This window comes from Lissotriton vulgaris, chromosome 3_1, assembly GCF_964263255.1.
Source record: "Lissotriton vulgaris chromosome 3_1, aLisVul1.2, whole genome shotgun sequence".
NCBI lineage: Eukaryota > Metazoa > Chordata > Amphibia > Caudata > Salamandridae > Lissotriton > Lissotriton vulgaris.
The window spans coordinates 908,066,022-908,083,654 of NC_141689.1; the positions used below are offsets into that span (position 1 = coordinate 908,066,022).

General features: G+C 43.0%; 1 protein-coding gene across 4 annotated transcripts in view; it reads left to right on the forward strand.

Annotated features, from left to right (window-relative positions):
* Nucleotides 1-16,304, forward strand: part of ENTREP1 (endosomal transmembrane epsin interactor 1) — a 185,163-nt gene extending 168,859 nt beyond the window's left edge. For all 4 annotated transcript variants that reach the window (XM_086961243.1, XM_086961244.1, XM_086961245.1 and 1 more), the window contains one exon: nucleotides 12,391-16,304. In XM_086961243.1, the coding sequence (XP_086817369.1) occupies nucleotides 12,391-12,597 (207 nt within the window). In that variant the 3' untranslated portion in view covers nucleotides 12,598-16,304. The remainder of the gene's footprint in view (nucleotides 1-12,390) is intronic.
* The last annotated feature ends 1,329 nt before the right edge of the window (nucleotides 16,305-17,633 follow it).

A 17,633-nucleotide genomic window follows, 5' to 3' on the forward strand; every position in this document is an offset into this window, starting at 1 on the left:
CTAATAAAATCCAAGTCATACAACCAATGTGTACAGCACACGCATCAAACAGTCTGCCTGTTGCACAAGTTGGGGTTCACAGTAAATCAAAACAAGTCACATCTTCAACCGTCCCTAGCTCAGCAGTACCTAGGGGCCATGATAGATACCTCCAAAGCAATAGCGTACCCCAATTTAATAATAATACAAGCTATGCAAAATCTCATCCAAAAATTCAAAGCTCAACACTCACTACAAGCTCGAGTGTTCATGCAGCTAATAGGAATGATGGCATCTTGCATTTTCATAGTGCCATACGCATGACTACAAATGCGCCCCATACAAGAATCTTTGGCAGGTCAGTGGAATCAGGCTCAACAAGAGATAACAGATCTGGTGGTGGTAGACGACCAGACGCATCGCTCTCTGCAATGGTGGAACCACAAAAACCTTTCCAAGGGCTGGTCGTTTATAGAGCCAGTTCCACAAATAACACTGACCACAAATGCAGCTCTCACAGGATGGGGAGCGCACTTACAAAGTCAAACAGTACAAGGAACATGGACAATAAAACAAAGACTACTCCACATAAATTATCTGGAGTTACTAGCTATCTTTCAAGCTCTAAAATCGTTTCAACATTACATATCAAACAAGGCTGTACTAGTCTGGACGGACAATATGACAGCAATGTATTACATTCAAAAGCAAGGAGGAACACACTCCCTACAGCTCTCCTGGCTGGTGCAGAGCATATGGAGGTGGGCCATTCCTCAAAACATTTTTCTGTTAGCAGAACATCTACCAAGAGTTCACAATCAATCGGCAGATCTGTTAAGTCGTCAGAGACAACAGATACACGAATGGGAGCTTCATCCTCAAGTTCTTCGGCCATTTTTTCAAATGTGGGGACAACCAGAGATAGATCTGTTTGCCACACTAAGCAACTCCAAATGCCAAAGCTTCGCTGCCAGGTACCCACACCCATTATCCAAAGGCAATGCGGTATGGATGAACTGGTCAAACAAATTTGCGTACGCTTTTCCACCTCTCCCACTAATTCCATTAGTGGTACGCAAACTAAGACAACATTCTCTCACATTGATTCTAATAGCACCAACATGGGCGAGACAGCCATGGTACACAACGCTACTCCAACTCTCTGTAGTACCACACCACAAACTAAAACTCTCCCCACATCTACTAACACAGAACCATGGAGAGATTATGCATCCAGACCCAATGCAGCTCAATCTAGCGATTTGGCTCCTGAGGTCCTAGAGTTTGGATATCTAAATTTACCTCCTGATTGCATGGATGTCATTAAAGAGACAAGACACCCTACCACTAGAGCATGTTATGCAGTAAAGTGGAAATGATTTGTTGTCTATTGTACAAATAACGTTAACCCTTTAGATGTTTCAATACAAAACATCATATGCTATCTCTTACATCTGCAAAGATCTAATTTAGCATACTCTTCAATCAGATTACATCTCGCTGCTATAGCGGCATATCTCCAAAACAGACAACATTTGTCATTGTTTAGGGTACCTGCAATCAAAGCGTTTATGGAAGGACTTAAAAGAATAATTCCTCCCAGAATACCACTGTCTCCAGTATGGAATTTAAATGTTGTGCTCACAAGACTTATGGGTCCACCATTTGAACGATTGCATAAGTGTGAATTACAATTTCTTACATGGAAAGTTGCCTTTTTTGTAGCAGTTACATCACTACGAAGAGTGAGTGGGATCCAGGCATTAACAATTCAAGAACCATTTATACAACTTCATCATAATAAACTGGTTCTCAAAACAAATCCAAAGTTTCTGCTAAAAGTCATTTCACCATTCCATCTCAACCAATCCATTGAGTTGCCAGTATTTATTCCACAACCGCAAACGGTTGCAGAAAGAGCTCTTCACACACTAGACGTAAAAAGAGCAGTTCTATACTACATAGATAGGACAAAACCTTGTCATAAAACCAAACAAATGTTTGTGTCCTTTTCACCTCCACATAAAGGCAATCCAATTCCAAAAACAGGCATTGCTAGGTGGATTGTTAAGTGTATTCAGATTTGCTACCAAAATCCAACCGGCTCATTCTACCCGTAAGATAGGAGCATCTATGGCATTCTTAGGAAACATTTCATTAGATGATATCGGTAAAGCAGCTACATGGTCTACTACACACACATTTACCAAACACTGTGTAGATGTGCAAGCGAAACAACAAGCAAGTGTGGGCCAGGCTGTATTCAAAACATTATTTCAAACTACTGCAACAGATGTGGGTGACCGCCGCTAAAGGAGAAACTGCTGTGCAATCCATGCAACAGTGTGTGGTCTGCAGCCCATATGCCTTGAACGGAAAATGCTACTTACCAGTATGCATCTGTTCTTGGCATGTAGGGCTGCAGAACCACACACGCCTCCCCGGCTGCCTATATCTATTCCAGTAGTATCTTATTTAGATACACAATACATGGTCATCCTTATCTGTAATGATACAACTCCATCATTTGCCCAATGGTGAAAACAATCTGAGGATGGAGTCGATGCCCATGCGCACTACGGTCTAAGGGAGGAGCCACCCAGCAGACAAAGACTCTTCCAAGATAACAACAAAGTGTAATCATCCGGGCCCACCACCAGATGGTGATCTAATGCAACAGTGTGTGGTTCTGCAGCCCTACATGGCAAGAACAGATGCATACTGGTAAGTAGGATTTTCCTTCTTGTGTTCCTTTCTACAGGGGACATAACTTGCCAGTTTGAGCTGGATGGGGTTTATTAATGCAGTACCAAGGCTGATTTCGATATGGCCTGAACTCTGATTAGAATGGCACCAAAAGAAATACTGCAGGAGGTCATTTCACCACAAATTATGCCTAAGCAGAGATGCCAGTTTAAAAACTACCAAGTGATCCACAAGTCAAAGGTTGTCATCCTTACAAGTTACAGCTTGATACACCAAACCATTTCACCCTCATGCATTCCACACAAAAGAATCAGCAGTCATCCACTTGATCACTACAGTGCATGCACATATTCCCTCCCCATTCGGCTACCAAAGTATTCACTCTACTTTTAACATAAATACACATTAAGATTGTTTACTAAGGTCTGCGTAGACACTTGCATAGCACAAAGTAATGCAAACATTGCATTGATTTACTTTCAATTATAAAAGTCCAAAGGCTTAGTGCTCATTTGCATGGTGCACATGAGCCTCCAGCAACCCATAGCTTCCTGAAAATCAACACAGATGAGATGGAGGTTAATGAGTTTGGTCAGGGGCGATCCCTGTGGAATGACTCCTAGTGGCCAGTGAGAGCCGGAGAATTCCCCAGCCCTGTGACCAAGGTCAGAAACCTTGGAGTCATCTTTGAAAGCCACCCAAAACTTCTCCACTTAGGTAAATAGTCTTACCTCTTCCTGCTTCTTTCTAATAAAAACCTTGAGAAAGATTTTTCCTTTCATTGCGCAGGAATTACAAAAGACAGTGGTGGTGGATCTCCTACGATCTAAACTTTACTATTTCAATGCTCTGCTGTTGGCGCTTGACAAAACCCAGATGAGTAGGCTGCAGTCATTGCAGAATGCTGTTGAGAGGCTGCTTCTAAATATACCTAGAGGTCAACCAACCTCAGCTGGAATTAGAGCACTTCACTGGCTCCTCATACAGCAACGTGTGGAATTCAAAGCTCTATGCCTGGTTCACAAAGCATTCTACGGGGGAGAAGCCAAGGACATCCAAAACATGTTTATGCCCTATACCCTCGCTCGCGCCCTAAAATCCAGTAATTTGGGCCTTCTCCAGATTGACAGGATTAGGAGAGTGAGATGGGATGGAAGAACTTTCTCAAACTGTGCAGCAAAGTTGTGGAATAAAATGCCAACAGCCATAAGATTTCAGTCAAAGCGAAAACCTTTCAGGAAAGATCTGAAAACCTGGCTGATTGCCTCAATCTAGCTCTTGTAACGTAGGCTGTACCACGTCCATAAACAGGCCAGCGCCAAGACGCCACGGCATTCGAGCGCTTTACAAACACATATCCTATCCTAAATCCAGGCCCAGGTATGGTACATGATCACAGCAAATTGCACAAGTAAAGCCTAGAACTGGAATCACAGAATTACTGGTTACAGAACAATCTGGTAAACCCACCTTGCACCTCGATCAGGTGTACATCTCCATCAGAATGTATGCTTGAAAACATGAATGTTGTCTCAGAACATGTGGTAACTGTACCCATAGTAATGCAGTGTACTCAAGGACTGGAAACCTCAGTGTGAGCATCTGTGCCCCCCAGGCTGTCTCTGGATATTTGAACACTTCCAGGCATAGTACTTTTTTCCGCTGTGGCCTGCAGCCTCAAGACTTCCATCCATTGGATACAGCAGATGTGAGCCAGCGAAATCCACAGATGAAGGGCTCACAGTCAGGAAAACTTCATAGTACACAAACACAAGCTATGCCTGTAGCACGCCCAAAATCTACAATCTTTGGATGTATATATGTATGTGGTGTTTCTGTAGCATAAATCTAGCCAAAAGGTCAAGGACAAGAATAAGGCCAGTGAGTGGAAGACGAGGTAATTGGTTTGTGGACTGTTAATACATTGTGATATTGTATTTTTTAAAGATGTGCCTCTTCAACTCTTTCCTAAATTGGAACAGCATTGGAATAGTCCTGATGGATACAGGGATGATGTTGCAGATCTTGGGATTACTGCAATAGCACACACGCAATGCCAGGAAACAAAATAGGCAAATTCAGTTCCAGGAACATCATTGGGGACTTTAAATTAGAAAAATTGTATCATAGACACAAGAAACAAAGGAAAAATAACTTGTGATATGAATCACATTGGCTGACGCACACAAAGGAGCATAACTCAGTCATGAAGCGAAGAGAAAGCCTGCCACGAGTGCCAAGTTTATGTAGATATCAAGTTGGTCAAAGGTCTACGTCAGTCTCCTTCAGCCTTGACTTTCAGGACTTTTGATCTTTTTTTAAAGCTTTGTCACATGTGTGGGAAATATTCAGCCAAGCATGCCCTAAGCAGGGACAAAGTGACTTTTACTAAGATGCACTGTCCGTGCTCCAACACTATAAAGTCACATCATGTTTAGCAACAAAGAACATTTGCTATTCTAAGAGAGATGCTGTCCTGCAACATTTCTGAAGTGCTTATTGGTTTTTTTTTTTAGCAAAACATGTCCACCCACACTTACCAAAATATGGATTCAGAAGACATACTGCCATCTGATCCCCCTCAAAGCCATGTTTTTCCTTGGTCACTAAATATTTCCCGATTTCATTGCACATGGGAGTGTTCAATCATTCTGTGTGCAGAATCCAAACAAATCCAATGGAGTCGCGCCATGTGATACATGCGTTTAGGTTCTTGGATACTCTGAAAGTCTAAATATGGGAGGACCAAAGGGCCAAGATCTGAGAAAGTGGATTAAAAGCATAATAATCAGGCAAAGAATAAAATTGAAAGTCGGGTTTGAGCAGAGCAGAACTAGTAAGCTCGCGGGCGGTTTGAAATGGAGAAGGGAACTACAGGCAGGCAGGTGACGTTCTTCATTGTTATAAGAGTGTGTATGTTTGCTACAGCCCCAGCCCGGCACACAGATTTGTAGAGAATGCATTTTTCCTCTAATCCCAGCCAAACATTATGAATGGCTTTTACGGTCAATACAGATTTCCTATCGTCTATCTCCAGGGCTAAGTAGTCCTATTGTAAGCTGCTGACGTAAGCTACTTTTTGATTTGCCTTACACATCTAGGCAAAGTGCCCCACCTCCTTACAGTTGTTCCAGGATTTATTGAATGTTGGACATGTGAAAACATTATCCATATGGAAGCGTGAACCGCACACATCTAAAACAACTGGTTTGCTTGGGGAATAGCCTTCCCATTTTTTCTTTTTTTATTCCATACTACAGTTTTGTTTTGAAAAGTTAGATATTAGATCAATAGATACAGTTGAAGTTTCAGAATTACTGCTCCCTAGTGAATATGGCTGACCGGTCTACACCTTTGGTGATATCGATAGTTTAAGCCAGCGGTTTCTGCTGCACAAGAGTTGCTTCTGGGCGTTATTTATGAAGCAGCTTACAACAATTTGATCTCGCATGAATTTAGCTTCAGAGTCATCAAAGTCACATGAGGACACCAAAATAGTAAATCCGGCCCAATACTGGTCAACAGTTTCATGTACCATTAAGCATCTGGTGAAGAGCCAGTGTCTCTCCACCACAGTGTTGGGTTCTTTAGAGAAGTGCTTGCCCGGTCTTTCATTGGCCTAAGAATATTCATCCCACAACCCAAAATGAACATTGTCAACCTCAGTTTTGTGGAAATTTTCGAAACTCCGCTGACCTTCAGCCCCGAATAAGGACAGCTTGTGTTTGTTGTCTAACGTTTTGCCATCAGTTGCAATGAGATATTTCACACAGCTTCTGTGCCATTGTTTCCAGCATACATTAGGATTACATGGAACAGCTTAAAATACTAATGGTTCACAAACAATTTACATGTCTTGGGATGAGGAAATCAGGGTTGCTACAAAAAATGAAGACAACAAAGCACTAATGAAGTACATCTGGTATTATTTTGCAGAACTACAAAACAGAAATAAAAGTCAAAAGAAGTGCCTTGCTGCCCTACACCCTAGAAACAGCTTAAGACAAAATTCGTACTTGATGAAGCTAGGTGATCAGACCCTGTTTGTGTCGCTCTTGCACCGCGTAATGTGGTGCAAGAGAGCAGCAAACCTTAAGTTAGATTTTTGAAGCCATGCAAAGCTACTGTGTGTGGTGGCTTTGAGTGGGTCTAAAAATCGGGAGTATAGTAATGCAGCTCAAATCGCTGTATTGCATTATTCTGCCCTGGGAAGGCATTCCATGGGCATTGCGTGGATGTCCCATGCAACTCCCATGGTTTTTGACGCTTTCCTAAATTAACAAGTCCTTGTAAAACTGGAAATACAGCAAAAAGATATGCCTCCTCAGGAGAGGTGTAACAAGGAGAAATCTCTTTATTTCTCTTTGTTACTACCACTTTCTATGTGTGTTGCATTCTGCAGCACACATAAACAGAGGAATATGCCTCTCAGGGTTGCTTTTGTGCAGGACGGTGTCCCTTCCTGCACAAAATAAATCCTGCATGCAATGTAGGCACCCTTGCACCATAGCTTTGGCACTAGGCTGCCCATTGTGTTCCAGCAAAGGGGTAAAAGTCAGGAATGCACATATGCCTTAAATTCGGTTAATTCCTGCCCCTTCTCAGTGACGCAAGGCAGGCAAGGAAGGTGACTTACTGCACTGCACCTCTATTTCATAAATATGCTCCCGTGCATTTATTAAAGTCAAGTCTATCAATCATACAAGCTGCTCATACAGCTCCTCATCTCAGGCAGTCAACATTTCAACTGGCAGAACATAGAACTCCCGGCACAATACAACCCTAACATTCTATGTCTGATGGCTACGTTCCAAAAAGGGAGTAGAAATAGTAGAATTTATCAGTTTCCTTTCCATTTTCTACCATGCTTCATCCTTCAATGACTGCTTTGATTCGCCACCTTTGTCGTTTTGGGTGTTGAGTTGTTTGCATTGGAACTTTTGTGTCTAGGGGACTGCTAGTTTGACTGTTTTGTTGGCAACCTATTCTTGAGTCAATATGTTTCCTGATCCACTTAACAGGCTGGCGTTCATCTCAGTGACGACTCCATTCTTACTGGTGATCCTTCTAGCTCTTATAGTTTCATCCAGTTGATTTTTCATGGATTCTTCCCTAGACAAACCTTATGATTTTCCAGCATGGCTTCCTCTGGCTTGTCATAACCTTCTGTCACCTACTATAGGCTGGCTCTCGATCTTCAATTCTATATTGGCAGTATATTTATATTTGAAACTGTTAGAAATGGGGGTCTCTAGTTGGCAGAGGTAGGTAGCTTTGACCAAATAGGGACCCTTGCTTCTCGTCAGGGTAAGGGGGATACACTCTTTAGATAACCCCTGCTCACCCCCTTGGTAGCTTGGCACGAGCAGACAGGCTTATCCCAAAGGCAATGTATTTGTACCAACACTCACAGTAAAACAGCAAAAACACCACAAATGGGACACCACACTAGTTTAGAAAAATAAAATATCTTTATCTAAACTAAACAAGACCAAAACGACAAAAATCCAACATACAAAAACTCAGTAGAATGTCTTTAGAAAGGTTGTTGCAAAAATAAACTTGTAGACGATAAAATGCGGCACTTTACTCACAAAGTACCTGGAATGCGTAGCCCAAAACCAACAAAAGGGGTCGCAGAGAAGGTGATGCTTCGATTCTTCCTGCGCTCCGGTTCCGATGCGACAAGATGGCGCCTCGATGCGTTGCGACAATCCGGTGCGATGCGAGAAAATGGCGTTTTTACTGTGATGCGACAATGTAGAGGCGATGTTTGCACACCCAACGGCCGTGTGGCGAGCTCAGTGGCTTTCTGAGCCGTGACCGGCCCTGCCACACGCTTCTCTGGTGATGTGGCAGCACCCTCTGTGGTGGCCGCACGCTTCTCCAGTGATGCAATGGTGAACAGCGGCAGCGGCAACACGCTTCCTCGATGATGCGACAGCAGCTGCTGCGGCAGCATCACGCTTCTCTCTCATTGCGTCTCGCTTCCAGCTCCCCACAGCAAAAAGGTCCCACACACAGTTACAGGCCATCCTGGCAGACTGGAACTCCCAGCAAGGAAGTTCAGGGAAGGTGGGGATGAAGTCCTTTTGTGCCTGGGACTTCAGAAACAGGAGGGCAGCTCTTCTCGGGCCCTTGGAGACTTTTCTTCAGATGGACACAGCACACAGCAAAGTCCTTCTTCAAGCAGGGGACGCGGGACACAGCACACAGCAAAGTCCCTTGATCCTCTCCTCAGCAGAAACAGCAAACTGCAAGCCAGCCCAGACACACGGCAAGGGCAGTACCTCTCCTCAGTCTCTTCAGCTGTCCTCTTTGGCAGCAGGTTCCTCTTGATCACGAAGTAGTCTTGGACACTTTTATATCCCTGTGTTTCCGCAACAGGAGGCCAGCTCTTCTCAAGCCCTTGGAGACTTTCTTTTCAGGACACAGCAAAGTCCTTTTTTCAAGCAGGGGGGACACAGCACACAGCAAAGTCCCTTGTCCTTCCTTAGTTGAATCGGCAAACTGCAGGCCAGCCCCAGACACACAGCAAGGGCAGCACTTCTGTCTCTTCAGCTGTTCTTCCTAGCAAAGGTTCCTCCTTGATTTCAAAGTAGTCTAATTTTCAGGGGTTTCAGCTCTCATATTTATACCCCAAAAGTCTTTGTTCTCTATGTGTGAGAGGTCCTGGACCCAGTCCAAACCAGTTCTGGGTGCCCTCTGCCAGTGCACAAATTCTTCCTTTGTCAGTGTGGGCCATGGTCTTCAGGAACCACAGGAGGTGGAGCCAGCATTGTGGAGGGCAGGCAAAGCCCTATTCAGGCCAAGGTGCTACTCCTCTCACCACTTCAAATGCAGATAGGTCTATTCAGCCTAGTGCTGACTCACCCAGACTCCTGTAGCCACCCTAGCCCCTGTCATTCTCAAGCCAGACAGTCATTCACAAACAGGCAGAGGCACACAGAAAGGTTGAACAAGAAAATTGCCACTTTCTAAAAGTGCTATTTTCAAACACAAAATTTAAAAACCATCCTTACTAAAAGATGCGTTATTCAATTCTGAGTTCAGGGATACCAGACTTCAATTTTCTATCTCACTCCTTTGGGAAGATATGCAGGTAAACATGTTACACAGCTTCCCCATTCTGGCCTATGGACAAGATAGCCTTTCAATAGTGAAAAACGGAATTGGCAGTGTTTCAATCAATGAATCAGACATTTGTAAAGCGTACTACTCACCCATGAGGTTCTCAAGGCGCTGAGGGGGGCGGGGGGGGGGGGGCTGCTACTGATAGAACAGCCAGGTCTTGAGAAGTCTCCTGAAGGTCAGCAGGTCCTGGGTCTGTCGCAGGTGGATGGGGAGTGTGTCTCATGTCTTGGCGGCGAGGTGGGAGAAGGATCTGCTGCCGGTGGTTGCGTTCTGTATGCGTTGAAGTCTCTTGTGAAGTTTGGCCTTGGTTCCTGCGTAGAAGGCGTTGATGTAGTCCAGCCTGCTGATGACGAGGGCCTGGATGACCGTCCTTCCGGTTCCGGTGGGGATCCATCTGTAGATCTTGCGAAGCATGCAGAGGGTGTTGAAGCAGGAGGAGGAGACGGCGTTGACTTGCTGGGTCATTGACAGTGATGAGTCCAAGATGAACCCCAGGTTGCGTGCGTGGTCGGTGGGTATTGGTGCAGGCAGGCCACCAAGAGTCGTCTAAGGTGGAGGGGGTGGAGCCGAGGATGAGGACCTCCGTCTTGTCTGAGTTCAGTTTCAGGCGACTGTTCTCCATCCATTCGACGATGGCCTTCATTCCTTCGTGGAATTTGGTTTTGGCAGTGGCAGAGTTTTTGATGAGGTAGAGGATCAGCTGGGTGTCGTCGACGTATGAGATGATGTTGAGGTTGTGCAATCGGACGATGTTGGCGAGTGGTGTCATGTAGACGTTGAAGAAGGTCGGGCTGAGGGATGACCCCTGGGGTACGCTGCAGGTGTTCTTTCTGGCTTTGGATCTGAATGGAAGGAGGCGGACTGGGTTTTGTCGGTAAGAAGGAGGTGATCCAGTCCAGGGCCTTGTCGTGGATCCCTGCTGTGTGGAGGCGTGTGCGTAGGGTGTGGTGGTAGACGGTATCAAAGGCATGCGAGAGGTCTAGGAGGATGAGGGCCGCGGTTTTGCCGTTGTCCAGCAGGGTCCTGATGTCATCGGTGTCGGTGATTAGGGCGGTTTCGGTGATATGGTTGGTGCGGAATCCGGACTGGGATGAGTCCAGGATATTGTTCTCTTCGAGGAATCGAGTCAGTTGTCTGTTGACGATCTGCTTGATGACTTTTGCAGGGAATGGTAGCAGGGAGATGGGCCGGACGTTCTTGAGGTCCTTAGGGTCTGTCTTGGGTTTCTTGAGTAGGGCATTGATCTCTGCCTGTTTCCAGCTTTCTGGGAAGGTGGCGGTCTCGAAGGAGCTGTTGAGAATCTTTCCGAGTTGGGGTGTGATGATGGAGCTCGCTTTGTTGAAGATGTGGTGGGGGCAGAGGTCTGACAGTGACTCAGAGTGAATGGTGTTCATGGTTTTAAGGGTGTCTTCGTCATTGACGTGGTTTCAGGAGGTCAGGTGGCCGGTGTAGCTGGGGAGCGGTGAGTCTGTGGTGTCGGCGGCTGTCGAGTGTTGAAGCTGTTGCGAATGTCTATGATCTTGCGGGGGAAGAAGGTGGCTAGGGAGTCGCAGAGGTCTTGTGACGGCGGGGTGTCGTTGGAGCTGGAGCTGAGGTTGGTGAGTTCCTTCACGATGTTGAAGAGCTCTTTGCCAGGTCGACATGGCAGTTAACAAACTGTACACAGGCAGTGCAGTGGCAGGCCTGAGACATCTTTTTAGGGCTACTCATGTGGATGGCACAATCAGGGCTGCAAGCCTACTAGTAGCATTTGAATTACCAGCCCTGGCACACTCAGTGCACTTTACTAGAGACCTACTGGTAAGACAAATATGGAAATCATGGGTAACCAATCATAATAACAATTTACACAGAGAGCATATACACTTTAACACTGATCAGCAGTGGTAAAGTGCCCAGAGTCCTATGGCCAACAACCACAGGTCAGGAAAAACAAAGGAGGAAGAAGCAAAAGGTTTGGGGATAACCCTGCAAAAAGGGTCATTTTCAACAGTAACCATAATGGGGGACCAATATTTATTTAGGGGCAAATATGTTTGCCTGTCTCTGGACTATTATGAATGAAATAATGTAGATCAGCAGTAGGTACATAATTCATAAACCTTCTGCAACGTTTGCCAAATGATCCCTTCTACCAATAATGTCTGTTATTGAAAACCAGTAAAACAAGAAGTCTGGCCGCCGCATACACACTTTTCTGCGTAATCCAGCAATACATTTGTGCACCCCTGGGCCACGGACTGCATCTATTCATTTATAAGAAATTGTATTTTAGAAGTTGGTTAGTTAAAAGTGACAGATTTATTTAACATGGTGATTTTATGTTTTCCCTTTGGGTTGTGCCCTTTAGCCTTACTGCTCATGCCTCTTGCTTTCCTTTCAAGCTGTTTACATGAGCAAGGGACACCGATTGACCTTCTCATAACCTTGACACTCTCCGGGCAGTCCATTACCTCTGTAAAGTAAAGGGCAGTAGTTTAAAATGTTGGGGATCATCTGGATTTCAATCATGTACTGCTTTATTGACTTGAGATTGTATTTTTGTTTTCCTTCTTCTTGTCTCATACTAAGGTAATGACCCCTGCTCAGCCAGCTTCTTCGAAGAGACCACCATCCTGTCCTTTAAGAAGACACCCGGGCTTACTCCACCTGGAGAGCTGTGGTGATCTGAGCACTTTTACGACCATTGAAGGACCAAGTATAGAGTTGAGAAGACAGAGGGCAGACCATGAACGGCCTCATAGCCTCATCGGTGTCATACGAGAAACTGTGCTCTGAGATGGGCTGCTTTTTTGACTTACTCCAGGTGATTGCAGATTTGAAAAGAAGCTGTGTCCAAGAGCTTTGCTCCAGTCACTGTATTTTTGCACATCTCTGCTGTCTGATCGCAAAAGTGCAGGAGCTTTCTCAGGCCAAAGCGGAACTGCCCAAAAAAGCGTGTTTTTTACTTCTGCTTCGGATATGCTTGATTATGGAGCAGTGCTTTTATCCTGGAACCATATTTGCACAGATGAATGCTGGTCTGTGGATTTAAAGAAGTGGATAAGTGTTTTGTGCCTTTCTGCCTGTTTTAATAGGGTAGACTGCCCTGTACTTAATTTCACTGAATTCTTATTTGCTCAAAACTAAAAGACTGCGAGTTTCTATAAAAGCTTATTTATAAAAACCTCTTGCTCTGATGTGAGACTTGTTTCCATGTACTGCTGGACAATGGGTCAAGATGCCTGCTGTTTATGAAATTGTCAGACTTACTTAAGGCTCAACCCTAACTTCTCTATTCGTAAGAAAATAACAAGCTTTATATAAAAAGCATAAATACTTTAAAAAGGATATTATCAAAGAGTTGTTAGTTTTAAGCCTGTTAAATTCTTCTTACCATACAGTTCAAACTGAGGCTCATGCTAAGATTAATAATGGAAATGTGGGATTAGGTTTTGAATCCCCTGCTCTACTTCTTTATTTAATTGAGAATGTATAGAGCTCTTTCTCCCAAAATGCTCTGCAATATGTTAATAGCAATGAAGCCACTCTAGAAGGTCGCAGAGAAACGTCAAGTAAAACTATGACAAAATAAGGCTTGAGTTGGTGTAAAATACAGGTGTGAGGTTAAAAAAAGAAATATGGACTAATTAGGTTTTAGTAGCTGAATGAGTGGAATAGGTCAGGGAATTAAGATGCATGGTGGGCTACTCTAGTGGAGGGTGTCTAGTAACTGTGCCGCACAAGAACAAGCAGCGAAATGCTAAGGAGGGATTAGCGGAGGCCAAGTTAAGTTATGGATGGAAGGGGATGGGGTGAATATAATGATACTGGGAATGAAGGACCACCAGGGAAAGCCTCGTGAAATATCTGGTTTAGGCCCTTAGTCTTGTAGATATTAAAGAAAAATGCACACATTAGGGCAGTGCTTAATTTGTAAATAAACAAGTGCCAGGGCCCTCATCAGGAGGCCACTGCAGTCACTCACTGCCCCTGCCAGCACTGTCAATGACCCTATCATCCCACATACTAACCATTGCACTCCTACTAGTGTGACAATCAGACTGTTCCAGGCCCCCAAAGCTATGAGAATGGTTTAGGGGTAGGTATTAGTAATTTTAATGTATATTGTAGTAGTTCTGCTCTTCTCTAAATTAGACAAACAGCCCGCCATGTGGCAGACTGTCACAAGTGTCGATGTTAACAATTAAGTGCTGGTGCTGAGCAGCGGAAACGACAGGCTCAAATTTACCACTGCTTAGGGGGCAGATTTAACAATATTTTACACAAGGCAACATAGCAATCAAAGTCGCTATGCTGGATTGTGTGACAGGAAGAGAGCATGACAGTGCCATACCTACTAACATTTGACACTGTTGTTCTTTACCCAAATGCTGGTGCACAATTAGGCTGCCCATCACCATGCATGCAACTTTATACCACAGGGCAAAGGTGTGTTTGTGTGTGTATAGCATTTGGGAAGGTTTTGTTCTGGAAGGGTAACCTCTAGTGCAAAATCCTGAACTTACATTTAGTTTAATAGTGTTGCAATTTATTTGTGTGATGTACGGTGCAATACACATGCAAAGTTTGAAATCTTTGGCAAAAACAAAACTTTTCTCCTAATTTGCACTTGCCTCAAGGAGGCATATTTATTTGAAGCATGGGAATACTTCTGTACCACCCATATAACACCCCTTGACACAAAGTAACACATTTGTAGTGCAAAGCAATGATCCCACACTAATAAAATACATTGGAAAGTAAATATTTCATTAACACTTTGCATTGGTTTGTGTCACTTTTGTGATTTTCTGGAGGTGCAAACCCTTGATGCTCCAAAGTGGATACTAAGGTTGTTCAGAAAGGATAACTCCAGGCATCATTATCCGATATTCTCATACAAGGTTTTGTCAAAATCACTGTAGACTGGAATGTTCACTCATACTGAAAACCATGTTCATGAAACCTGTTTACTTGCAGCTTTCCTCAACCTTTCAAAAACCTATGACTCTTAGCAGAGTCGAAGTTCTGTTCAAGGTTGAGGAAAGCTCAGTTAACAGACCATATGTATGGCCAAAACTTGCACCCTTGGGCAGGGACAAATGCTTAATATCTCTTATTGAATTGGTCTATGTGGGTACCACTAATTGGGTCAGACTGAGGAGGGATGTTCGTACAAGAACCAAAATATATACTGATGGGGTGGCCATTAATATTGTTCTTTTGGACATATTTTGTTTTTGTAATATAATGACTTTGGAAATGTAGTTGTACAATTAGCTTAGCCCCACCACAACTTAATTGGTATAATAACAAAACATTCTAATATGCAGGTGGTACACCTCTAATTTCTCTGACCCCGAAAGTTCTGTCGAACCCATTAAACAGAGCCGGCAAATACTACAACTAAACCCAAAGTGGCAATATTTGGTAAAAGCATATATAAAAGCCTCTGATGTGTTAACAGCGATCATGGTGAGTCTCTTAATGAATACCCCTACCCTGGATTGGCCTTCCATTTAGATGGAAAGTGAATCCCACATGTGAATTTCTCGATCTAGAGGGATGGCTTCCATTCTGTGACAACTTTGGTGGGTGTATTCCCTCACCACGTTTACCTTTGTTACAAGAAATGTTTAACCACACTATGCTTCGGGTGTGAGGCTTGAGCCTCTGTGTTATTTTTACCACAGGAAACAATATAAGACAAATTTATGAGAGTTTTTGGGGACCTCAAGGTATTTGAAGGGAATTATAGTTTGGATCTCCTTGGCCAAAGATTTAGTGAACTCCATCATTGAGTCTGGCGTTATTAGGAAGTAAGGTCAACATTAACTAATTTAATGTAGTAATGAAAGGCCCAATCAAAGGAAAAAGTAGAAATTTAGAAATGGTATATAAAATTCTCTCCCTGCGTTATTACTGGGAACAGAGTCTTAACCACATCTCCTTGTCCTTGTAGATTACTCCTTTGAGAAGGTTAGTTATCTCGGGAACATTAGGCATGATTAGTTAGAGATTCAGTCACATATTTTGGCACTTAGGACTTATTACTCTTACGTGGGTGAGAAGGAGGTATAGCTGAAAGAAAAATAGAAAGTGTTCAGAAAGATTCTAACTATATACCTGTTAGCTAGGACATTTGTTTGCAGTTTATCCTAGAATGTAGGCTCTATGATTCCCTTAGAAACTGGCTCGTTAGACCTATCTTGAATGAGTTTAATAACACCTTTAGTGGAATGCAATTAATTTCCTGTGTGTACAGTGAAAATTAAGAGAATATGCCAACCACTGGAATGTGCTTTAAACCACTTTGTTGAACTGTGTTCAATTTGTAAATATCTGACTTGCACTTTAGTGTTTATGCTTGCATAACCATTAAGAAAACCAAATCTAACCTTGACTGTGTTGCCATTTGACTGATGATTTCTACCTGGTTGTAATGAACCTGTGTTTTTAATGGAGCAATCCAAATAAAATGTACTGGTTATTATTACAAAGAATGTTTTTTCCCAAAATGTTTACGTCTAGAAAGGGAATTAAAGTGGGTGGACATATGAAGGAGACATGAGATAGACATGACATTCCTAACGAATTCAAGGAGGAGAAACAGGGAGAGTATAATCATGTATGGTGAAGTTAAATGATTGTTTCAGTGGCATCCTAGTGCTTTAAATGCACCCCATCCAATGAGTATATGCTAAAGTGTGAATATACACTTACAAGTGGAAGAATTGAAAAGGGAGAGTCTGAGAATATTGGCAAAATGTTAACAGAGGAAACAAGGTAAGGAAATGGCTGGCATGGATGGTAGAAGTGAAGAAGTGCAGATTGTCTTAAAGAAAAAATATCCAGGGCACAGAAAGGTATAATATAAAGTTTAAACATTTGTGTGAGTAATGAAATATATTATAACTTGCACCCCTGTTATGCATTGCTTATGACCTCACATATTACATATTACATCACTCATGACATGTTCTATGACCTAATTTATGACATCACTGATGACATCTCAAATGACATCATTGATGGCGTGATTCTGTTTTTCAGCTTTTGCTGTAGACCATCTTAAAGAAGTCTATCAAATACATGGGGATTTTGCATTTCGGCCTCCACTAGATGGATCACCCCGAAACTTTCCATGCATAAACTAGTCCAAAGGTAACACCTTTTTGAAAAGTTACATGGAGATTCATTAAACGGTGCCAAGATTATTACCAACACAAAATGCTTTTCCTATGGAACAGCTGACCTAACTATAACTACCTTGTTTCAATCTCCACTAGGTTATATATATATTCACTGAAAAAACCATAGGTTTCACACCAGTTATAGTTAGCTGGAAATTTTACTGACATAAAACCATTGAAATTCCCACGTTATAGTTAGTTGGACTCACTATAACTTGCGCGCCTGCAATGCACTGCTGATGACGTCACATATTACATCACTCATGACATGGTCAGTGACATCACTCATGACATCACTGATGGCACCATCCAGTGAATGGAAGAATAAATGTTTAAATAAGTGTCTAAATGGATGTTTTAAAAAAAATGATTGCTTAACTGGCTTACTAAGTGTATCTTAGTGAATACATATATTAGCGAGTAATGCTTAAATATTTAAATATATGTATCAGTGTTTCACTTTGTGTATAAGTGGCTGCATGGGTTGGTGAGTAGCTACATGTGTGTGTATATGGGTTATTAGATGTTTTTTTTAGTATCAGTATGAGTGTCTGTATGGTTTGGTGGGGGTATTACTTAGCACATAGATGCATCAATGACTGACTCACTGTTTGTATGTGTTTTGAAGGCAGCATATGT